The following is a 21,181-nucleotide window of genomic DNA, read 5'->3' as shown; positions in this document are numbered from 1 at the left end:
TATTTAAACGCACATACTCACGAGCAGACGTACTATTATAGACAGAATCTGTCAGCTGAGGATAAGTTCACTGGGAGCTGCATTTCCTCAGAAAACTCACTGACTCTCTCTCAGTCAGCGGTCAATATTTTCCACTCAATATTTCCCTGAATGTTTTAAAGAACTCAAGCATGAAAAGGTCTCAGGATTGTTGTGGGTCCATGCAAACCTTTAAGTGAAATACAATTTCAAAAGCAGAGACAAAAAAGAAAAAGGAAGCATCTGTGACAGTAAATAAAGATGATGTTTATTCATTTTTGCAAAGAATCTCAGCTCATGCAAGGATACAGCTCTTGTAAACAAAATCACTTGAAAATATGTTATAAATGTGCACACATTTCTTATTTTCTTGGTGTCAAAATCTGGAATGTAAAATATGCAAAAGTCATATTACAGATGTTCCGTAAATAGCCATCACCTAAAACGTCCCCTCTCTTGTTTCCCACATTAGCCTATTGCCTGGCCACACTGCATTAAGAGCCACACTTGTTCAAAGCCAGAAATCCATGTATTGTGTGAGTGCATGACCACTCAGGTCAGATCACAAAGCATCAAAGTGGCCACTGTGGGGCTTAGATTCTTCTCCAACACAATCATGGACAGTTCCAGTCGAGCATTTGCACACAGAATCAGGCCCGGCAAAGACTTCAAAGTACAAAGAGATGGGTTTTTTTTTTAAGACATTTGTGAGATATGTACAACAACATTAAGACAAAGATACAAACAACAGTAACAGGTTTTTGTCCTTGTGGTAGCACAATGTGGAACATCTAACCTGGAAACAAAACTTACGAGTGTCAGAATTTAAACATCCCTGTAACTTGCAGTGAAGCCAGAGGTGGATGCACTTGGTACTGTGCTGCTCTCAGTTTCTCAGTTAAGCTGTTGAACATTGTGAGAGTCAGGGCTACAGAATGGAGCTAGAGCGTAAGCAGTATGAAGACAGACATCAGCCCGACTGCTCAAAACACCTCAACTGCCTCCTTTCTACTTGGAGCAGTGCACCCTCTCAAATGATTGAGCTCCTCATCCCAACTAACTTATTAATCTCCATTCATGAATACATTACAGAGGCACATTCATTCCCAAACTGGAGCTGGACATCCTCCACCTTTTCCAGCTGAGAACCACTGCATCCATCTTTGAAGGTGCCAATATTTATCCCAGCCAATTTGCAATCAGCTGCAAACTGTTGAAACAATATAATACATGAAATGTTAAAACTGAGAAATCTGTTTTTTGTTTTGTTTTTTTAAATTACAAGCTCCTTTTAAATTTGATACCAGCAATGAATTATAAATAAGCTGAGAAAGGGCCATGTTTGTTACTAGGTTGCATTACCTCTTCTTCTTTGATCAGTGCACAGTTTATGGGAGCTGGCATGGCTAGTAGCTGTATATGTAAATTTTACTTCATAGAAATTCCAAATAATCCAAAACTCTTGTTAAAAAAAAATCATTGTTTGATTTAAAATCCACTGTGATAGTGTACAGAGGCAAAACTACAAGAAGTACTCATGGACATAAAGTGCTTTTAAAAAAGGTTCTCAGTTTCAACATTTGATGCTGTTTTTGCGCTCTTCTACATTTTGTTTTTAATTTCCATTTCACACTGTGTGCAAAGGTTTCAGATGATTTGTGTACTCAAACATACAGTGAATCATGGAAACTATGGATGGTGCACCTCCCAACTCCACAAAAATGTTTTGTTATAATGATCCCTGCAGGAACAAGTGGACCCAAATTATGGCAGAAATATACTCCTATGAACAAATATATTCAGCTTCCAGTTAGAACTGACTGAGTTTGGCCTTCTGCGTTAGTGATACCATGCTCTACATTTCTGTACCCCTAAACATCATGACAAGTGAGAAAAATCCAGTTACCTTTCTTAACTGTAGCAGTACTTCCAGCTATAGAAACTGCCTGAGATTTAACGACAGTTGTTTGCTCAATGTCCAGTAAAAAGCAGTAACTTCTAATCTTTATTTAACTCCATCTTAAAACCCCTAATGTGTAATTTTTCAGATTGTAGACTCCTAGTGGTCAGCCCTGCTCACTTTATAAAGCTTAATTTAATCATCAGTCAGTTAATTGACTGATTCATTTGATGCCTCATACAGCAATCAGCCACTGCATTGAAACCACTACTGGGTGAAGTGAACGACACTGACCATCATGTTATGAAGAAATGTTGGATTTCTGGCATCATTACTGTAATAGACCAAACACATGAGAGGTGCTCAAAGTACTTCTCCAATCTGAAACCCGTTGAACACCGCCAACTCCCAGATGCCACAGGTCTTTCCTGGAGCTCCTCCTGAGCTCTTCTGTGTCACTTTGGTGGCACAGGCAGAAGTGACACAATATTGGGAAAATGGTTTTAATGTTATGGCTAATTGGTGCATGATAAACATGGCTGTGGCAAGTTGTGCAGGCATTTGAAGTGGAAATGTGGAAACACAAAATTTAGCCTAGGGTGTGGCAGCGCAGTGTGCTGTAACTATACACTGACAAACATGACAAACCAACTACTAGTTCAAATCATGGTAGTGCAAATCTGGTGGATGTATGTATGCATGTAACTTTAAGTCTGCTGAAACATTACGGATCAAGCTGCATGACACTTATACCCATCATCCATGCTAACATGGCTAAAAACACACTAGTTGACCCATATCGCACCAGTTTCCACCAGGATAATCTCATTCTTCAGCAGTGTTTTATCATCAGACGATTAAAAGGAGGAAGAAAAAAAAAAGGACGTGAGTGAATTTCGCCGCTTCATCATGTTCTTCCAGTTAGTTTAACCCATGTGTCTGGAATGTGGAGTTGTAGATTAAACATAAGAGGGAGGGGGTAGTCGGCTGAGCAAAAAGACACCAGACGATTTAGCAGGAAACAAAGATGGATGAGAGTAAGGAAGGTGGAGGTAGAAATGACAGGGATGGGAGAGAGCTATGAATAGACAAGCGAGTAGCAGAGATGATCGTAATGAGGCTGCCTTTTCAGAAGAATGTAGTCCCTCCTTCCTCGTGCCTTTCTTGCATTTTATGACTCTGGCTAAGTTTTTTGTGTTTTTCTCACAAAAATAGAAGAGCCAGCATAGAAGAGGCCCTCTATATAATATTTGACTAAGCGTGTCAGTAGATTTAAAAATATAGATATACAATATCATGCTGCAAATATTCCAGATCCCATTACAAACATTTAATAGATTGTTTTTTTGTTTGTTTTTTTCTGAAACAGGCACAGTAGTGTTATTCTGGGTAGGAATGCTAGAAAACATCAAAAGACAACAAAAAAGAAACGCGAGAGCTTGCTCTGACACGCTGCAGCCATGTGGTGGTGCTGTGCTGACAGGCGCCGTGCAAGAAAGAAAAACGCATTTTAATCTGAAGATGAAAACTCAAATAATCAAATCTGTTTAAAATAAATTTTTGTGCATTATAAAAATCAAAAAGAAATTAGGCAAGGAAAACGAGCACCCTCTGCTTTACACAAAGTCAGTAGTACTGGGAGCATCCCTGAGGAGTTCAAGGAACGCCAGAGTGATTGGAAAAGAGCCAGAGCAGCAGAGTTGTGAGTCCAGCGCAGTAGTTTGAAGTAAGGCCTCGGGTTTTTTTTCTTTTTGTATTGGCAAAAGTTTAAAAAAAAAAAAAAAGAAAGAAAAGAGAGAGAGAGGAACATATACATCTGTAACTTACACCTAGCTTGAAAAAAATCTTATGTGCAAAATGTAAATCTTACAAATATGGAGAGTGAGTTTGTTTGTTTTTGTAGATCACTGAACAAGGATTGTGCTTGAGGTGGGTGGATTTCTCCACCCTCTCTCCCTCCATTTGACCATCCATACATCGCTGCCCTCCTGCTCTCCTGTTGATCGACGGGCAGGCCAGCAGCTGACCCCGAGGACTGCCGTTGATTAGATCAAGGAGTTTCACGTCGAGTGGATGGTTCGCTTTAGCTTCTCGATCTCCATCTGTGAAGAAAAAATAAACTTCTTACAGTTGGTGTGTAGGGTGGGGATGCATGGAGCTACACTGTGTCCAATGAAGTAGCTGTTTGGCTATGCAGAGAGAGGAACAACGGAACAACACTGTGCACACCTCTCCAACGAGGCCAAAAACATGTTATCAAGGCTACAAATGTAGCACAATGTTTGTACTGTTGGAGAAAGAGGCAGTAAAAAAAAAAAAAATCCTCAAAAGAAAGTGTAAATTATAAAACACAGATTTATATGCAGGGTCATCTGATTTCAAATTGGTTCAATTCCACAGCCGTTTACCAGGAACACTCCTTACTGTTAGAGCAGATTTGTAACTTTCACAATGATTTCTCCCATTTTATGGCTCATGCTCTGCAGGACATGACATGCCGCGAATGAGCCAATGCCAGAGACCTCCAGAGGTCACGCAGAGTGCAGGTATTCAAAATAACTTCAAATTAAGTGATTGGTCATAATGTTTTGCCCCATATCACACTGAAAAGGCGCTGCAGCCATATTCGATTTGCCAGAGTAGATTGAGCTTGTGAGTCAGTTATTGTCATTATCCCTCTGTGAGGTACAGTGGCATCCTGCTGTGGGGCTTTTCCACTGGTGGGGATTAGGAGAATTGAATGACAATGAAAGCACAAGCCGGAGGAAAACCTGAGCGGCACGGCCAACGTCTTTGACGAGGATGAGGAAGCTGAGGTGGAAGCTGAAGTTAACTGCAGGGGGGCTTAAACTAATCTGCAGTTATGTTTCTCTGTATGCGAGTCTGACCCTGCGTGGGGCTCTCTGCGGGGGACCCCTCCTCCTGTGATCCAATTTATATTGGTGCCCTGTTGAAGACAGAAAGGTCGGCCGGGCAGAGTGGACCAACCTTCAATCTCTCAGTTTAACATGAGCAGCACATGGACGCTGAATGTGTTCTCAACAGTCAGGGAGTGTAGTTAGCCTAGAGGCGTATCCTCGGTCATCAGTTTTCTTTCTTTAATTTTAAGTGAATGATTTAAATATTCATTCTTGACGTTCTGCACAGAACTTGATTTTTAAGAAAGAAAAAAAAGGATCCATCAGGTAGCTGCTCACCTGGTGAAACATCAGCCTGAAATTTATAACGAAACCAGCTAACAGAAAAACCCTCTCTACTAATGTCTCTCTCACAGACATCATGCTCAGAGAGCCTGTCTGTTTAAGGCAGAATTCCTGACAGGATCGGGGAAAAACCCAGAATTCCTGTGGTGTTTAATTCCACAATATGTGGGATTAAACACCACAGATGTTATACTACAGTTCTCTTTTCACCTCCAAAACCCTGGATCCCACAGTTCCTACGATGCAACTTAAACATGTTCGCTGAATAACCGCCCTGTTTTAACGATAAACATTGTCCATTGTAGGTGCTTTTTGTCATTAGCACAGGAAAAAAAAAGGCCCAAATAATGCTGATCCATCCCAAACTCCTTTACTTTCATTATCTGAAGCTCAAACTGGAGCTGAGAAGAATCATAAACACAACTCTGAATAATCTGAGCTTAGAGTTAGCAAACACATTGCACAACACTCATGCTTTTATGAGCTGATGGGACAACTCAGGACAGACAGTAACCGTTATGTGTATAGCTGGTGCAGTGTGTCCCTTAAGGGCTTAATGTGTTATTAAACAGTTACATTTCTTTACATGTGTAAAGGGAAAAAACCGAAGGCTTCATGTGTGCATGATGCTGTGGGGATGAAATCTTTAAAACTCGTAAATGCAGCCAGTTTTTTTTTATTTTTTTATTATTGTTTTGATTTTCATTAACGTGTGAGTGTTGACCAGGAAGGAAGAGGAAATAATCTGCTGCTGGTAATAAACTAAGGACACTCAACACATGCCAACGCATAGACTGCGAAATGAAACAATGCTGTTTTTGCACTTTCAACCCTGAGGCAGTATGTGCTTTGAGCAAAAATATTCAATTGGTACTGATGTCAGCAGATGAGAAGAGTTTAATGAAGACGGACGGACTGGAGTGCTTTGGTGTTTTGCTGTCAGCAGGTCTTGACATTAATGAACAATGACTAATTATTGCATGCATTCATGTGTTCACTCATTATTTAGTGGATGTAATAAGTTACATTTAGACGGTCCCAGCTGTGATCACATAGAACTTCTATTACTGAGTCAGTAGAAAGTCACTAGTGTACAGAGCTGGATGCTGTTCACGTGTGCACAAAAAGCATCAATATTTGTCTAAACTAATGGGTCTAATGAATGTGGACAGCTCAGCCTGTGTTTCAGTTGCGAGCTATACTACCTGCAGGGACACACGCTTTTGCCTTTCGTCATCCAGCTCTCCTCGAAGCTCAGTGATCTCTTTCCTGGAAATAAACGAACAGAGATGTGCAACCTTAGCATGTGGCTACCTTAGCAGCGAATATCATAAATATCTAAACACTTTCTTCCTTTAAACACACCTCAGAACCAGTTTCAGTGCCTCAAATGAACTTTGAGTTAATGTCGTCAGAATCCAAAAGACACATATTATAATACTTATTATAAAAAGCCAGGATGGTTTTAAAGAGAATGATGGTTGGAAAATGCTTGAGGCGATAAATCAGCTCGACAGAAACGGTAGCTATTGCTAATTCAGAGATACAGGAGTACGCATTACCATTTCAGTGGTATTGGGTTTGGCAGTGGCGTAATAATTTGATGTAAATCATATATTTATGTATGTTTTATTTATAATAATGTTTTATTATTTTATAAGGTCAGAACCTTGAAGAACAATTTTAGCTTTCCATTCCTGTCCTGCCCTCAAACCTTATCAGGCTCATGTGTCCTTACATTTGCTGGGACTTGAGCAGTTCCACCGTGAGCTGCAGCTCCTTCATCTGGCTCCTCAGCTCCTCCAGCTGGGAGCTCGACTCCTCATGCTCTACCTTCGCCTTGCTGCCCAGAGAGGCTCCGAAGTCTCCGAAGTCAGGCTTGTGGAATGACGGTGACAATAAGGTGTTTGTGGAAGGCTATTAAGACATGAGAGGAGAAAAATGTAAGACAAGAATTTTCTGCAATAATTCTTTTTTGTGTGTCTGTTTTGACCTCCAATCTAAAACTAAATTTAATTGGATGTTTTTATCTTGTCATTATAATACCTGCACCCTCAGGGAAAAGTATCTGTGATGCAAATTTAATGGTGAGGCTCTCAAATTAAATCCACTGTGACAGCAGAGCAGATGAGGAATTTAAATCCAATGCTACAGTGTAGGAAGAAAAACACGGGGCTGATTTACACAATGTGTTTTCCAGTGAAGGGGGATATTCAGTCTTTATCACCCCATCGCACTTCGTGTCTTCATGTAGGTAAACAACACTGACTTAAAGCAAAATAACAAAGTGCTGTTTTTTGTAGCTACTTGTATTCAGTGAGCGTTTTCAGAAAAAGTGATGTAATGCTAAAAGGATTGTGTGACATGCCAAACTTTCCCTAAAAAGCCAACTTGGGGATAACTTTAGCTTTTAATTAGACAAATCTGAAACCAGAGGACTTGAAAGGAACCAAACAGATGGAAGTCTCAAGATGAACAAACAGACTGTAGGTAATGTGTCAGGAAATAATCGGAGTATGTGAACTGTAAATGTGTGATGGTGAGAAATAGGAGTAGCAGGGGCTGAGCAACAGCTTGTTTGACACGGGTGTGACAACTTCCACTATGGTGGTTTATTCTGACCATACAATCAAGACATTGTTTTTACTGTTACACTTAAAAGAATCTGTATGTAGCTATGTACTCCAGATGTGCTGATGTGAGGCTTGCATTGGGTATTGGTCAGATACTGAGCCACAAAAGCTGGACTGGGTATTGGTGACGACAAGCCGATCCACGGTCCAATCACAAACAGCTTCAACTCGTTTTTTTCCCCCCAAAGTTTTTTATCTAACTGCAAACTGTGGTCAAAGTGAGCCAACATGACTGAAAAGGGCCAACAACAATGATGTTCCACTTCCTTTTGATTGTGCACTTGATTGCTTTCACTCTCATGCTCGGTCAGAGACCTTATTTGAGAAGCTAGAAGCAATAATAACACATAGTAATACACTGTGACTGAATATCATTCACTTCAGCTCTTTACTGCCAGCTGCACATCTGTGTGCAAACAGGAAAAGTGAAAAACATTAAATTTATTTTACTGTATTTATTCTGGGCCTGTTTTCATTTATCACTTCACTAACACTAACAAAGTACACAAAGCTGTGAGGATTCCTGACACATTCAATTCTCTTACTCACAGTGAGAGGTGCAGATTATTAATTCAACACTGGCATCAGTAATGGAGCAAGACCAGAGTGGAGTTCCAAGTTATCAACTAATGTTTGCAACCTTGATTGTGAAGCAGCATCTATGAACTAAGAAACCAAATACCACAAACATGACTGAGAGGTCCATTTGGTATGAAGGTTTATAGGATGCATCGAAAAACACCTTTTTGTACCGGGCTGAAAGAGCCGTGTTATGGTTTTGCATGTCAGCATTAACCATGTGATGTTGGCTTATCTGCCAGTTTGGATGTGTGACATTCATGGTGACAACATAGTGAATAAAAGGCTAGTCACCAAAGCCTACAGAGTGGTCACCACCAGTTCCTAGGGAAAAATATATAGAAAGCTCCTTATGATTGCTTTGGACCCTAGAATCTTGTTGCAGCTGTGGTTTGATTAGACGTCTTTGATTTGTCCATAAACATTATCCACCTGCTCTCTGAGGTATAGGGAAACTGAAAAGTGTGACACAAACCAAGAACGGAGACAGTCTGCCTTAAAAAATGAAACAGCTAAAGAAAGAAAAAGACAATCCCTTTTCATTTCATTTTTGGTGCAGCATCTTCTCTGCAACTGATTTACTCAGCAACCTCAAACTACTGCCAATGAGATGGCGACGACTTGCTTCCCTAACAACCAGCAGTTGCATCGCATCCAATATGGCGGACAACTTTTGACCAATGTCCACAATGTCACATTAGAAGCCTCAATGTGGACTGGAGTACCATGCTGACTTGATTTCAACATAAGCAGGCAGTGTGCTATACTGTTTAGTTCCTACCAGATTCACACAACACAAACCATCACTGCTGTGCTACCATCAGCAACGCCGCTGGCAACAGCTGCCATCACTTCCACAGGTTTATACCCAAAGATCTGCTAAGACCATTCATTATTTGCTTCATTTCATGAGGCAGTTATGTCACTAAGCGGGCACCTGTAACTAAACTAAAGGTTTCCTCTAAACAGACATGAAATTAAATTACCTTTCTGGTTTCTGTTAGCTTTGGTTTGGCATCTTCTTCATCAATCTTAAAGGTTTTCTCCACACTCACTTCCTTGTTGGGCTGTAATGGAAACTGTGGAATCATGTTGGGATAAAATGTGCTGCTCGTGACAGGGAAAACAGGGAAAACAGGAAAAGCTGCAGAGTCCTGAAACGATTGCATCTGTCAATGACAGTTAACAGCTACACTATTAGCTCTAGTGTCATGGTAGGATTTGCAAGGAGTCTGCAGGTATAAAGAAGTTAGATTTTTAAAAGAAAAGACGCCAAACCTATGATACAAATGTACACCCGAAATCAAAATAAACTGATATAAAGACCTTGATGGCAATTTAATGATAACAGTATTTGGTTGCATTCAAGAATGTGGTCCAAATGTGGGAAAAGCCAAACACCTGCTATCTACAGCAGTTTGCTTTGTAAGGCACCAGCTTTGAGCAAAAACAAGGACTGCTGTTCTAAAGCCATTTGTCTTTGTTTTCATGAAATCTCTTTAACTATCAGGTGAAGGCTTGTATACTAAAGTTGTCAGAGAAAAGAAGAGATTTCTTCTGTCACATAAATAATACGTAGGAACAAATATAGAGACCAACTTGCAGAAACTATATTACCAGACGTCAGCCTAACTTTTAACATGAGATGGTAAGAATGATGAGAGTAAGAGAGACAGCTCCTCATAATAACAATCAAAAGAAAAAAGGTCAGTGTCAACTTAAAGGGAGCGGGGGATTGTTAGCGCTAGAGCACATCCTCACCAATTGTCCTCCGCCAAACTGCGTGGGCAGCCTCCTTCCAGTCATCTTTGGTCGGTTGGTCGTGAGGTGAGAGAGCTTCTCCGAGGTAGACGACAAGTCATCAAAACTCATCAGATCTGTTGAAGCCAGATGAGAGAGAAAGAGGCGAGAGAAATAATAGAATTATTTTTTAGCAAAACATTTCAGCTATGATTAAACCCAACATCCACAAGCGAACTGACACTTTCAATAATTTCCTTTGATTCACTTTGAATGCACTGTAACTGCTCACAAACAGTTTGGCTTTTGGTTTATTTTCTGCCTCATTAACAACATTAATACACACACAGAAGCAGGAAATCAGCCAAACACAGGCACAAGGGTAAACAAACAACTAAAATATAAAAAGAATATATAAAAACTAGTGCTGTCAATAGATTAAAAAATTTAATTTTAATTAATCTCACAATTTTCTGGAATTAATCGCGATTAATCGTAATACTTGATCAATAGCCTGGACTTTATATTTAAGCTTGTAACTGACATTTATGCAATATAATGAAGTAAATTCAGAATAAACACAAATAATGTATGCTTATATTCAGATAATTTGAATAGTTTTCTTCAATCTTTTAAAGGTTTTCTGATGTGACGTACAACTTTTTAAAAAACCTATATACTAATAGGTAAGTATACACTTTTATATAATATATATAAGAGCTGTCAAACAATTAAAATGTTTAATCAGATTCATCACAGGGTTACTGTGGATTAATTTTGATTAATCACGATTAAATATAATTTATTTTTATTCTATACCACAATTCATTTTGCTTTAGCAAACAGACTCGAGAAAAAAGGGAAAATATACGCAATTAACATGTTTACTGAACATCTTGAACATTCATGTTAACAAAAAACTCTGTAAACGTTTATCCACCCTCTCTCTGTTACTCTTGGGGAGGCACTTCAAGTCCTTGAAACGAGGAACCAAAGCTATGTAAAGCGCGTTCTCAACGATATTAATAGGTCTGCAGTTTGTTGCAGTCCACTTGGCAATTACGTCAGTCAATAATTCCGAGGTAGACTCACTGAGTCCCTGATGTTCCGTGAATGGTTTGTCGCAAGCTCGGTGACGCGTTAGCCAAAGTCCTAGCAGAATCCCCGACTAACGCATGCTTTGCGTCAATGTGACATTTTAAGCTGGAAGTGCTTCGGTGAAAAGAAAATTCCTTCTTGCACAATGTGCATAATACTTTGTCGGTCGACTGTTCTGTCTTGTTATTTTTGGAATACTCAAATTTCCCATCAGAGGGCCAATGTGTGTTTATCATCTTCCAAACTGAGTTGATTGGTTCAGCTACCCATCACTACCAGATCAACTGTCCATTTGCGCATGTGAGAAAGTAACTCTACTTGGACAAACAGCCCGAAATGCGTTGACAGAAGCATTTCAGGGATTTAGAGTCAGTCTACACTCCAGATGTGTTAATTGCGTTAAAAATTGTAATTGCGTTGACCGTGATAGCAAATTAATGTGCGTTAACGCATTAATTTTGACAGCACTAATAAAAACAGTAAAAAATTTCTTCTTTAAACACTTAAATCTACTGACACAAGGGGCAGCTTTCATATTTTTGGATGATGAAGTAACTCCTGTTTGATCCTCCTGTCTGGCCCCTGGAGAAACACGTGGGGTGCTTGACACAATATTGACCTTAAAACAGAGGAACCGTGAGGGAAGCTGAAAGGTCTCAGAGAAAGGACTCCTGAAATAGATTTAATAGAGCAGACCTGAATGGCTTTCACTCAGGGGTACTGTTTGCTACAGCTGAGGTGCTAAAAGTCGACAAGTCTCCAGAAGCCAGTCTGTCACGCACACCCATGAAACATGAAAGTTCAATCTCAGCTGCAACTCAAGCCAGCAGTTTACCGCTGAGTAGGTGCAAAGTGCTGTTACACAGTACTCACTGTTTTTCACCGTTCACTTTAAATGCAGCAATAACTCCATTCTTCCTGGCCTGTAGTTCATTGTGTTGTATGTAAACAACCTCATGTCAAGTTAACATACACGTGCAGTTAAAAATGGATATCAGGCTTTTACTGATAAAACTGCTTGTAAGATCATTGTTTGTGTTGTGTTCTTTTTTTTTTTGTTTCCAGATCTGCTTAGCTGCAGTCACTAAACGACCTGAAGAATTGTTTTTAGATTAAAAGCCTCTGATTAGATCAAAGCTACTTTCAGCTGCTGCTTTGCTACAAGGGGGTCACCACAGTGGGTAGCTGTGCATGTTTGATCTAGCAGTTTTACGCTGGATGTCCTTCCTGCTACTACTCCACAGAACGTTTGCGCCTCTGGCTGAAAGTGAATCAGCAACCTTTTCCTTGCCAAGTGAATGTCTAACCCATGTGACACAAGAAATATACAGGTATTTATGAGTTCTTACTAAAACGCTAGGACAACCCAGTCTAAAAATAAGCTTATTTTGTTCTCACAGCAAGTCGTGGATTACTTGTTTAAGCTCTCCCCAACATTGCTAAGATCAGCTGATTGTTGCAAGGCGTCCTCTGGCGGATTCACTATGGAATATCAACACAGAGAATGTGACTGAAGGGCGTTTCTTCAGTCTCATCTTTTTTCTTTTTTTACATTTTTATGGGTTGGCCAATATATTGGCAAATAGCTCATAAAGGTAATATATAGCCTGGAAAAAGCAAGCAAAACAGAAAACCTTTATGACTGGCCTCCTAGCATTCAAGTCTTATACAGACTAACAAGCTTAAGCTAATTAGGTACACATGCCATACATGAGAAAATTATCATCTATAGTTACAATTTTGCACTATACTAACAAATCAGAAATGAACTGAAATTAAATTATTATTTTTCTTTGGTTTAATAAATGGTGTTGGTATTTTGGTGACACTTTTTTGGTGCTCTTCACGAATTAGTCGTGATTTTCTGACCAAAAATTTAAAATCTGTGTTCAGAGGGGCGTGGTTATGGCGCTGAACTAGGCACACGTATTTTTGTGAGCTCCTGGCGATATTTTAGTAAGTTCCTGAAAACTGTCCTTTAACTGCGTCAACAGTGATAACTATTGCTTGTAACGAGTTATTATCGTGTATCCGCGACATTATGCCGGCTAAGAAAGCACAAAATAAATCTAAGGCACACTCTTCTCTGAGTGAGGAAGACGACATCTCTGACGCTAGCAGTCAAGCTAACTCTGCAGGTGATGCTAGCCCTGGGAGTCTCCTGGACGTGAGTACTGGAATGGCCCATAACATGGATGTTATTCAAATACTCGACGGAATCAGAAATGACTTTTCCACAAAACTTGATGTGGTCCTGTCAGCGATCCAAGATGTTAAAAGAGATGTGCAGGACTTTTCGGTGCGCATGGATGGGGCAGAGATGCGCATTAGCAGCGTGGAGGACGCCATTAACTCAGAGAAAGGCAAGATAGATGCGCTAGTTAAACAAGTGGCTCTCCTCACGAACAAACTCGAGGACCTCGAAAATCGCTCTCGTCGTTCCAAACTACAACTAGTTAATGTGCCGGAGAAAATAGAAGGACATGACGCGGTGGCTTTCCTAGAGAAGTGGCTCCCCGAAGCGCTGGGACCAGCAACATTCCCGAGACAACCTCTCATCGAAAGAGCTCACCGGTTGCCCGGCCGGACGCAACCCAACCGACCACCCTCACCGAGAGTCCTCATCATGAAGTTTTTAAACTTCCAAGACAAGGTTCGGGTGATATGGGCGGCTATGGCCAAAGGGAAAGTTATCTGCGGAGGTCAAGAGGTCATGTTCTTCCCGGATCTTTCTACAGATCTCCACCGACGGAGGAGGGGCTTCGACCGGGTGAAACAGCAGCTCAGGGCGATGAACGTACGTTACGGATTAATTTACCCGGCGAAGCTACGAGTGTCATCTGGTGGACATACGCATGTCTTTGAGACCCCAGCAGATGCGGAAAAGTTCATCCGAGGTTTGCAGAATACAGAGGACTAGCAGAATATCTGATGGGGACTGCCGAATCCTTCACTATCTGCCCATAACAACTGTAGTTTGAAATTGTTGGATTTAATGGTCAATATCGCTCATCCTTACTGTTGAATTTTTTGGGGAGAGTATTTTTCTTTTTTGTATTTACTTTGGTTTACCGTTCCTTCGTTCTCCTCAGTTGTATTGGGCATTTTATTTATCCCTTATAGATAACTAGCCACGCCCACTCGTTGATTGGGCTTTCATTTGTGTCTTGGAGTACTGGTTGTTCGACATACAGTCGGCTCTCCGGGATGAGAGTTATGCTACAAGAAAGTTTGTAATGATCATTGTATACATACTTGTTCATGTAGGTTATACATTTTCGTCAGGAGACGCAATTGTCCAGGTGGTTTGGTTTTGTTTGACCATGTCAGCTCGGTTTGGTCTAGCTGCTCCCTTGTTTACATTGGATCAGCGTGTGCACTTAACTGCACCCCAAGGTCAGGGGGAGGGCGGGGTAGGGCGAGGGGCTGTCCGGTTCAGGTTGACAGCTAAGGGGGTTCATTTATGGCAGATTTTGTGTTATTTCTTTGTGTTTTTGTATTTTTCACAACGTGTTGCTTTTTACTGGTTTACTCCCAGCACAACAGTTAGAGATACTGAAAGGTTTACCAACAACCAAATGAAGATACTATGTTGCACAATCTGTTGTATTAATAAGAATAGATGACTTCATATAAGACTTTTAAATTTACTTCTTGGAATGTGAGAGGAATGGTAAAAGTGGTTAAACTAAAACAGGTTATTACCAGGCTTAAACAACTTGAGTCATCAATAGCGTTTATCCAAGAGACCCATTTACTCAGAGAGGATCTGGTGAAAGTACGTAGGAGATGGCCAGGCAAAGTGCTAGCATCCTGTTGCCCTTCGCACGCGAGAGGGGTTATGGTGTTAATTCATAATTCAGTGCCTTTCCAAGTAAATAACACTATTTATGATAAAGCTGGCAGATTTTTGGTGGTTCAAGGAACTCTCTTGAAAGAGAATTTCAATTTAGTTAATGTTTATGGCCCTAATGATGATAACCCTTTATTTTTTGAGAATTTATTACTATTGATAGCTACCCTTCCTGGTAGGATAATATTGGCAGGTGACTTAAATTGTACTCTGGACCCGAAGCTTGACCGCTCATCAGGGATAGACACTTCACACTCTCAAACAAGAAAAAAAATACAACAATATTTGAAAGATCTGAACCTCTGATCCATGGAGAATTCAAAACCCCAATAAAAGGGAATTCTCATGCTATTCAGCAGTATTTAAATCCCACTCCCGAATAGATTATTTTTTAATTTCCTCATCTTTGCTACCCAATATAACTAAGTGTATATATGACAGCATTGTGTTGTCAGATCATGCCCCAACATCACTATTTTATGAGGTAGAACAAGTGAATAGCCGCTCAAACAAGTGGCGCTTGCACCCTAAATGGATACATGATTCTGACTTTATGAAATTTGTAGGAGAACACATTGATCTCTACTTCTCAATTAATACAATTCAAACAACAGCAGCCGTTAGGTGGGAAGCTTTTAAGGCATATATTAGTGGACAAATGATAAGTTTCACCAGTTCTAAATTTAACAAATTCAAACAGACAATGAACGAATTAGACAATAAAATTAGAGAATTAGAGAGAGAAGTTAACATAGATGATTCAACACAGAAAAAACAGGAGTTATTGACCCTTAAAGCTAAATACGAGGAGCTGTCTATGCTTAAAGCTGAAGATGGTTTAATAAGATTGAAACAGACGTTTTATGATCAGGGTGAAAAGCCGGGTAGACTACTAGCTTGGCAGATAAAGAAACTTGAATCTGACAGAGCCATTAATATAATTAGGAACGATCAAGGGGAATTATCCACAGATCCCACAGAAATTAATAACACCTTTGTCTCGTATTATAAAACCCTATATAAATCTGACAGCCCACTGGACCTGGTAAGCCAAAATGCTTTCTTGGATAGATTGATCTTTCCCTGTATTTCTGAGGATGTGAAAAATGAATTGGAGAGAGAAATAAATTTCAATGACGTTTCTGATGCAATTACGAACATGAGAGGTGGTAAGGCTTCGGGTCCTGATGGGCTTCCGATAGATATTTACAAGCTATTTAAAGCAAAATTAATTCCCCCATTATTAGATGTTTATTTGGAATCCTATGAAACAGGTCGCCTCCCTGCTACATTTCGTAGTGCCCTGATCACTCTCATTCTAAAACCGAGCAAAGCGCCAGCCGAAAGCGGTTCTTACAGACCCATATCGCTGTTAAATTCTGACTCCAAAATCATAGCTAAGGCTTTGGCTATGAGGCTGGAGAGGGCTCTTCCAGTCATTATACACGGAGATCAAAATGGTTTCGTTCAAAATCGCCAGGGGTTCCACAATGTGAGGAGAGTTCTCAATATAATCCACGAATGTGAAGAGTTACCTGATACTGCAATACTATCACTCGACGCGGAGAAGGCGTTCGATCGAGTTGAATGGCCCTATCTAATTGAGGTGCTTAAGCGTTTTGGATTTGGTGATCACTTCCGCCGATGGATTGAAATTTTACTTGCTGATTCGGTTGCAATGGTATCTACCAATAATCTCATCTCTAGTCCTTTTGAGCTATCTCGAGGCACCAGGCAAGGGTCTCCGATTTCACCTGTGCTTTTTGTACTAGCCATGGAACCTTTAGCGATAGCAATTAGATCACATCCCTCGATCCATGGTATTAAAATCGGGGAGATGCTACACAAAATTGCAATGTACGCTGACGATACTGTTGTGTTTCTATCACACCTTGCAGAATCAATACCATCTCTCCTGAAGCTATTCGATCAATTTAGCAGTTTCTCTGGGTTCAAAGTGAACGAAGAAAAATCATCCATTATGTTTTTAAATATGAACGAGAGGTTGAAACCAGTTGTATCCCACCCATTTGTGAATGCCGCAGAGGGATTTAAATATTTAGGCATCAGAGTAACACCAACGATAAGCAATCTTAGTTCAGCCAATTATGAGCCCCTGGTGGTAGGGTTGTCGGATGAGATCACTAGATTAATATCATTGCCTCTTTCTTTACTGGGAAGAATAAACATAGTAAAGATGACTATATTACCTAAATTCCTATATATCTTTCAGTCAATTCCGCTGGCCCCTCCTCCTTCTTTTTTTTCCAAGATCAGAAAGCTTCTTTCTAATTTCATCTGGAACAATAGGAAGCCAAGACTCAGACTCTCCCTCTTGTATTTACCATATATGATAGGGGAGGACTACAGTTTCCAAATTTAAAATGGTACTATTGGGCTGCTCAGCTGAGGACCACTATGTTTTGGTTTTCAAACGATATTTCCCTTCCCTGGTTAGCAACTGAAAGAATGTCCTCAAAGGGTCTGTCGTTAAATAACTATTTATACTCAGCACCCTTTAAAACTTTAAAGAAAATTACTACTAATCCCTTTGTAAAAAACACTGTTGTTGTTTGGCATGAAGTACAAAAAATGTTGAATGACTCTCCTGGGTTGTCCTGTTTCTCCCCAATTTGGGGTAATGAACTCTTTGCCCCGGCTAAGAATGACATGGGCTTTAAAGCTTGGCTGAACAAGGGCATTGCGAAACTACAGGACGTATATGAGGAATATTCTCTAATGTCATTCAGTGAATTATGGGCAAAGTTTGATTTACCGCAGAAACACTTTAAGTATCTGCAACTTAGAAGTTTTATTCTGGCACACTTAAACAATTCAGTGCACCAACCCCCACTCTCCATCCTAGAAACTCATGTTACAAAAAACTGTTTTGGTAAAAGACTGGTGTCCCAGTTTTATAGCTTTTTAGTTGAAAACCATAAGGATAACTCTGATAGTAAAAGACGGGAGTGGATTAGTGACTTACATGAAGATATTTCATATACTGAATGGGGTAAAATATGTTCAAAAACACACACTCAAACCATTAACACTCGTTTGAGAAAGATACAATTTAATTGGATAATGCGAACATACATATCCCCTGTACAATTAAATAAATTTGATCCTAATATAATTGATCTATGCTATAAGTGTAATAGGCATCAGGGTACACTATATCACTGCCTGTGGAAATGTGAAGAGATCCAAAAATTTTGGAGCTCTGTGTTAAAATATATCTCTCAGATCACAACTTCTCCTGTACCGCTTTGCCCTAAGTTATGCATTTTAGGCTTGTATCCAGATGACTGTACTCTGTCTTGTGAGGAAAGAAAAATGGTCGATATTGTTTGCTACAGGCCAAACGCTGTATCGCCTTATGCTGGAAGAATGTTGGTTGCCCCTCTTTTAACCACTGGTTAAATAACTTAACACCGAGTTTAGCTCTTGAGAAACTGAACTATATTGTTAGAAAGAAGGCTTCTGAATTGTACAACATCTGGAAGATATTTTTGGATCTACTGAGGAGTGGGGATGTGGGGGGGGGGGGGGGGGGGGGGTGAGTGAATAAGCCAACTAGATAATGAATAATGTCTGACTTGCTGTTGGGAATATACTATGTAATCTATATTATGATTTATTTATTTATTTATTTTTAATTGTATTTATTTGTATGGTTTAATTTAATTTATTTAACTATGCATTTATTTGGAACCTTTTAGGATTAACACTTCAATTATCGTTATTACTATTACTATTATTATTATTATTATTATTATTAGTGTTGTTATTATTATTACTATTATTTTAATGACTGCCATACGTTCATTTTATGTTGGTGTTGATACTGTTGAAAAAACAAATAAACATACGTTTAAAAAAAAAAAAAAAATCAGAAATATTATTTACCACGGTCACAAAAAAGACTTACTGTCAAAGCAAAAATCTTCTGGTGAAGTCATTTATTGACTTCTTATAAGCAACCGACAATAATTAAAGTAGGAAAAAAAACTATAGATACACTTTAATGTTTTTTTAATGTGGCTACAGTGGAAATAATTTGATACCAGGGGTTATGATCGTAGCAATCTGACATGCATGTAGTAGTATGGACATACCTGTACCCGACTTCTCCACAGAGTCTGCAGACACCGGTTTGGTGAGAGGTAATGGCTCGGAGTCAGACTTTGGTCGTGTGGATGGCACCTCTCCATTGTGCCTGTGGTTAAAAGAGAAAAACTTCACTTTAGCAATATCAGCGACAATTTAGCTGATATTTTACATTTTATATTAAACGAATAACAAAATTAATTGTTCTCATCATCCCATCGGATTTCTAAAAGTCTTATACAGATTGAAAATGTGACATCAAAACCGCAAAGGATTGTAGGTACGAGTGGCAAGTGGTACTAGCGCATGCAGGCTTTCACAAGAAAACAGTCACACAGCGATAAAAAGAAACACAAATAATGGCAAGAAGCTGTTGTATGCAATAGCCTTTCGCATGACAGCCACGGGAAGCTGACGGGTAAACAGATCGGTTTTTATTGGATTCCATCGTGGAAGAGAAACTGTTCAAGCCATGTTTCCGAAGTAACAAAGAGCCGATGGATGGTCTGGATTGCAGCTATTCGAAGACTAAATATTTCAGCACACTCCAGCTCACATGTTAGTCTGCTCCAAGCATGTCCACAAAGGTAAGTCTTTTGTTGTGGTTAAGTAATTTATCATAACATAATAATAGTTGATGTAGGTTACAAATAAGTCTTATATTGATTTGAATTGAATTTGTTTACTGTGCCTTTGCGGGCTAATGTTTGTTGTGTTTTGTAGGAAAACCAGCCTTCAAAATGTTGGAATGCGATCCAGACTGGGCACCCTCTATCAACCTGGGTCATACCGAGTTTAAAGCTGTTACCACAGCGAGATTTGATCAGTTAAGAGAGAGAGAGCGATATCAAAACAGCCATGAAAAGTAGTAGCTCTATCCTGGCCATTTGTGGCCACTTCACTTTTGTTTTTTCAACCATTTTTGTTCTGTTAATGCAAATGGAATGAAACTTCCCAAAGGTGTGTATTTTTTCCAGAGTTTTTAATTTTCAACACCAGCTCCTTAATAATGCCAATAATACAGTGACTTGCAAAAGTATTCGGCCCCCTTGAACTTTTCCACATTTTGTCACATTACAGCCACAAACATGGTAAATGGCCTGTATTTATATAGCGCTTTACTAGTCCCTAAGGACCCCAAAGCGCTTTACATATCCAGTCATCCACCCATTCACACACACATTCACACTCTGGTGATGGCAAGCTACATTGTAGCCACAGCCACCCTGGGGCGCACTGACAGAGACATGAATCAATTTTATTGGAATTCCACGTGAAAGACCAATACAAAGTGGTGTACACGTGAGAAGTTGAACAAAAATCATACATGATTCCAAACATTTTTTAAAAATAAATGACTGCAAAGTGGGGTGTGTATAATTATTCAGCCCCCCTGAGTAAATACTTTGTAGAACCACCTTTTGCTGCAATTACAGCTGCCAGTCTTTTAGGGTATGTCTCTACCAGCTTTGCACATCTAGAGACTGAAATCCTTGCCCATTCTTCTTTGCAAAACAGCTCCAGCTAAGTCAGATTAGATGGTCAGCGTTTGTGAACAGCAGTTTTCAGATCTTGCCACAGATTCTCGATTGGATTTAGATCTGGACTTTGACTGGGCCATTCTAACACATGGATATGTTTTGTTTTAAACCATTCCATTGTTGCCCTGGCTTTAAGTTTAGGGTCATTGTCCTGCTGGAAGGTGAACCTTATTTTGGTCTCATCTGACCAGAGCACCTTCTTCCACATGTTTGCTGTGTCCCCCACATGGCTTGTGGAAAACTGCAAACGGGACTTCTTATGGTTTTCTGTTAACAATGGCTTTCTTCTTGCCACTCTTCCATAAAGGCCAACTTTGTGCAGTGCACGACTAATAGTTGTCCTATGGACAGATTCCCCCACCTGAGCTGTAAATCTCTGCAGCTCGTCCAGAGTCACCATGGGCCTCTTGGCTGCATTTCTGATCAGCACTCTCCTAGTTCGGCCTGTGAGTTTAGGTGGACGGCCTTGTCTTGGTAGGTTTACAGTTGTGCCATACAGAAACACT

At 39.9% G+C, this 21,181-nt stretch overlaps 1 protein-coding gene across 4 annotated transcripts in view; it reads right to left on the bottom strand.

The window, feature by feature from the left end:
* Positions 1–270: 270 nt before the first annotated feature.
* Positions 271–21,181, bottom strand: part of cd2ap (CD2-associated protein) — a 112,287-nt gene continuing 91,376 nt past the window's right edge. For 3 of the 4 annotated variants that reach the window (XM_086265433.1, XM_086265435.1, XM_086265436.1), the window contains 6 exons: positions 19,143–19,243; positions 10,095–10,210; positions 9,320–9,412; positions 6,860–7,038; positions 6,327–6,390; positions 271–4,020 (listed from right to left, as the gene is read on the bottom strand). In XM_086265433.1, the coding sequence (XP_086121559.1) occupies positions 3,979–4,020; positions 6,327–6,390; positions 6,860–7,038; positions 9,320–9,412; positions 10,095–10,210; positions 19,143–19,243 (595 nt within the window). In that variant the 3' untranslated portion in view covers positions 271–3,978. The remainder of the gene's footprint in view (positions 4,021–6,326; positions 6,391–6,859; positions 7,039–9,319; positions 9,413–10,094; positions 10,211–19,142; positions 19,244–21,181) is intronic. The other variant, XM_086265434.1, reaches the window with a different exon arrangement.

This window comes from Aulonocara sp. 'chitande type north' Nkhata Bay, linkage group LG15, assembly GCF_057382095.1.
Source record: "Aulonocara sp. 'chitande type north' Nkhata Bay isolate Kocher_YH1m ecotype deep benthic linkage group LG15, A_spYH_male_GT1.1, whole genome shotgun sequence".
Taxonomy (NCBI): Eukaryota; Metazoa; Chordata; class Actinopteri; order Cichliformes; family Cichlidae; genus Aulonocara; species Aulonocara sp. 'chitande type north' Nkhata Bay.
Note: the sequence above shows the minus strand (reverse complement) of the source record. Positions and strands in the feature narration are given on the sequence as shown.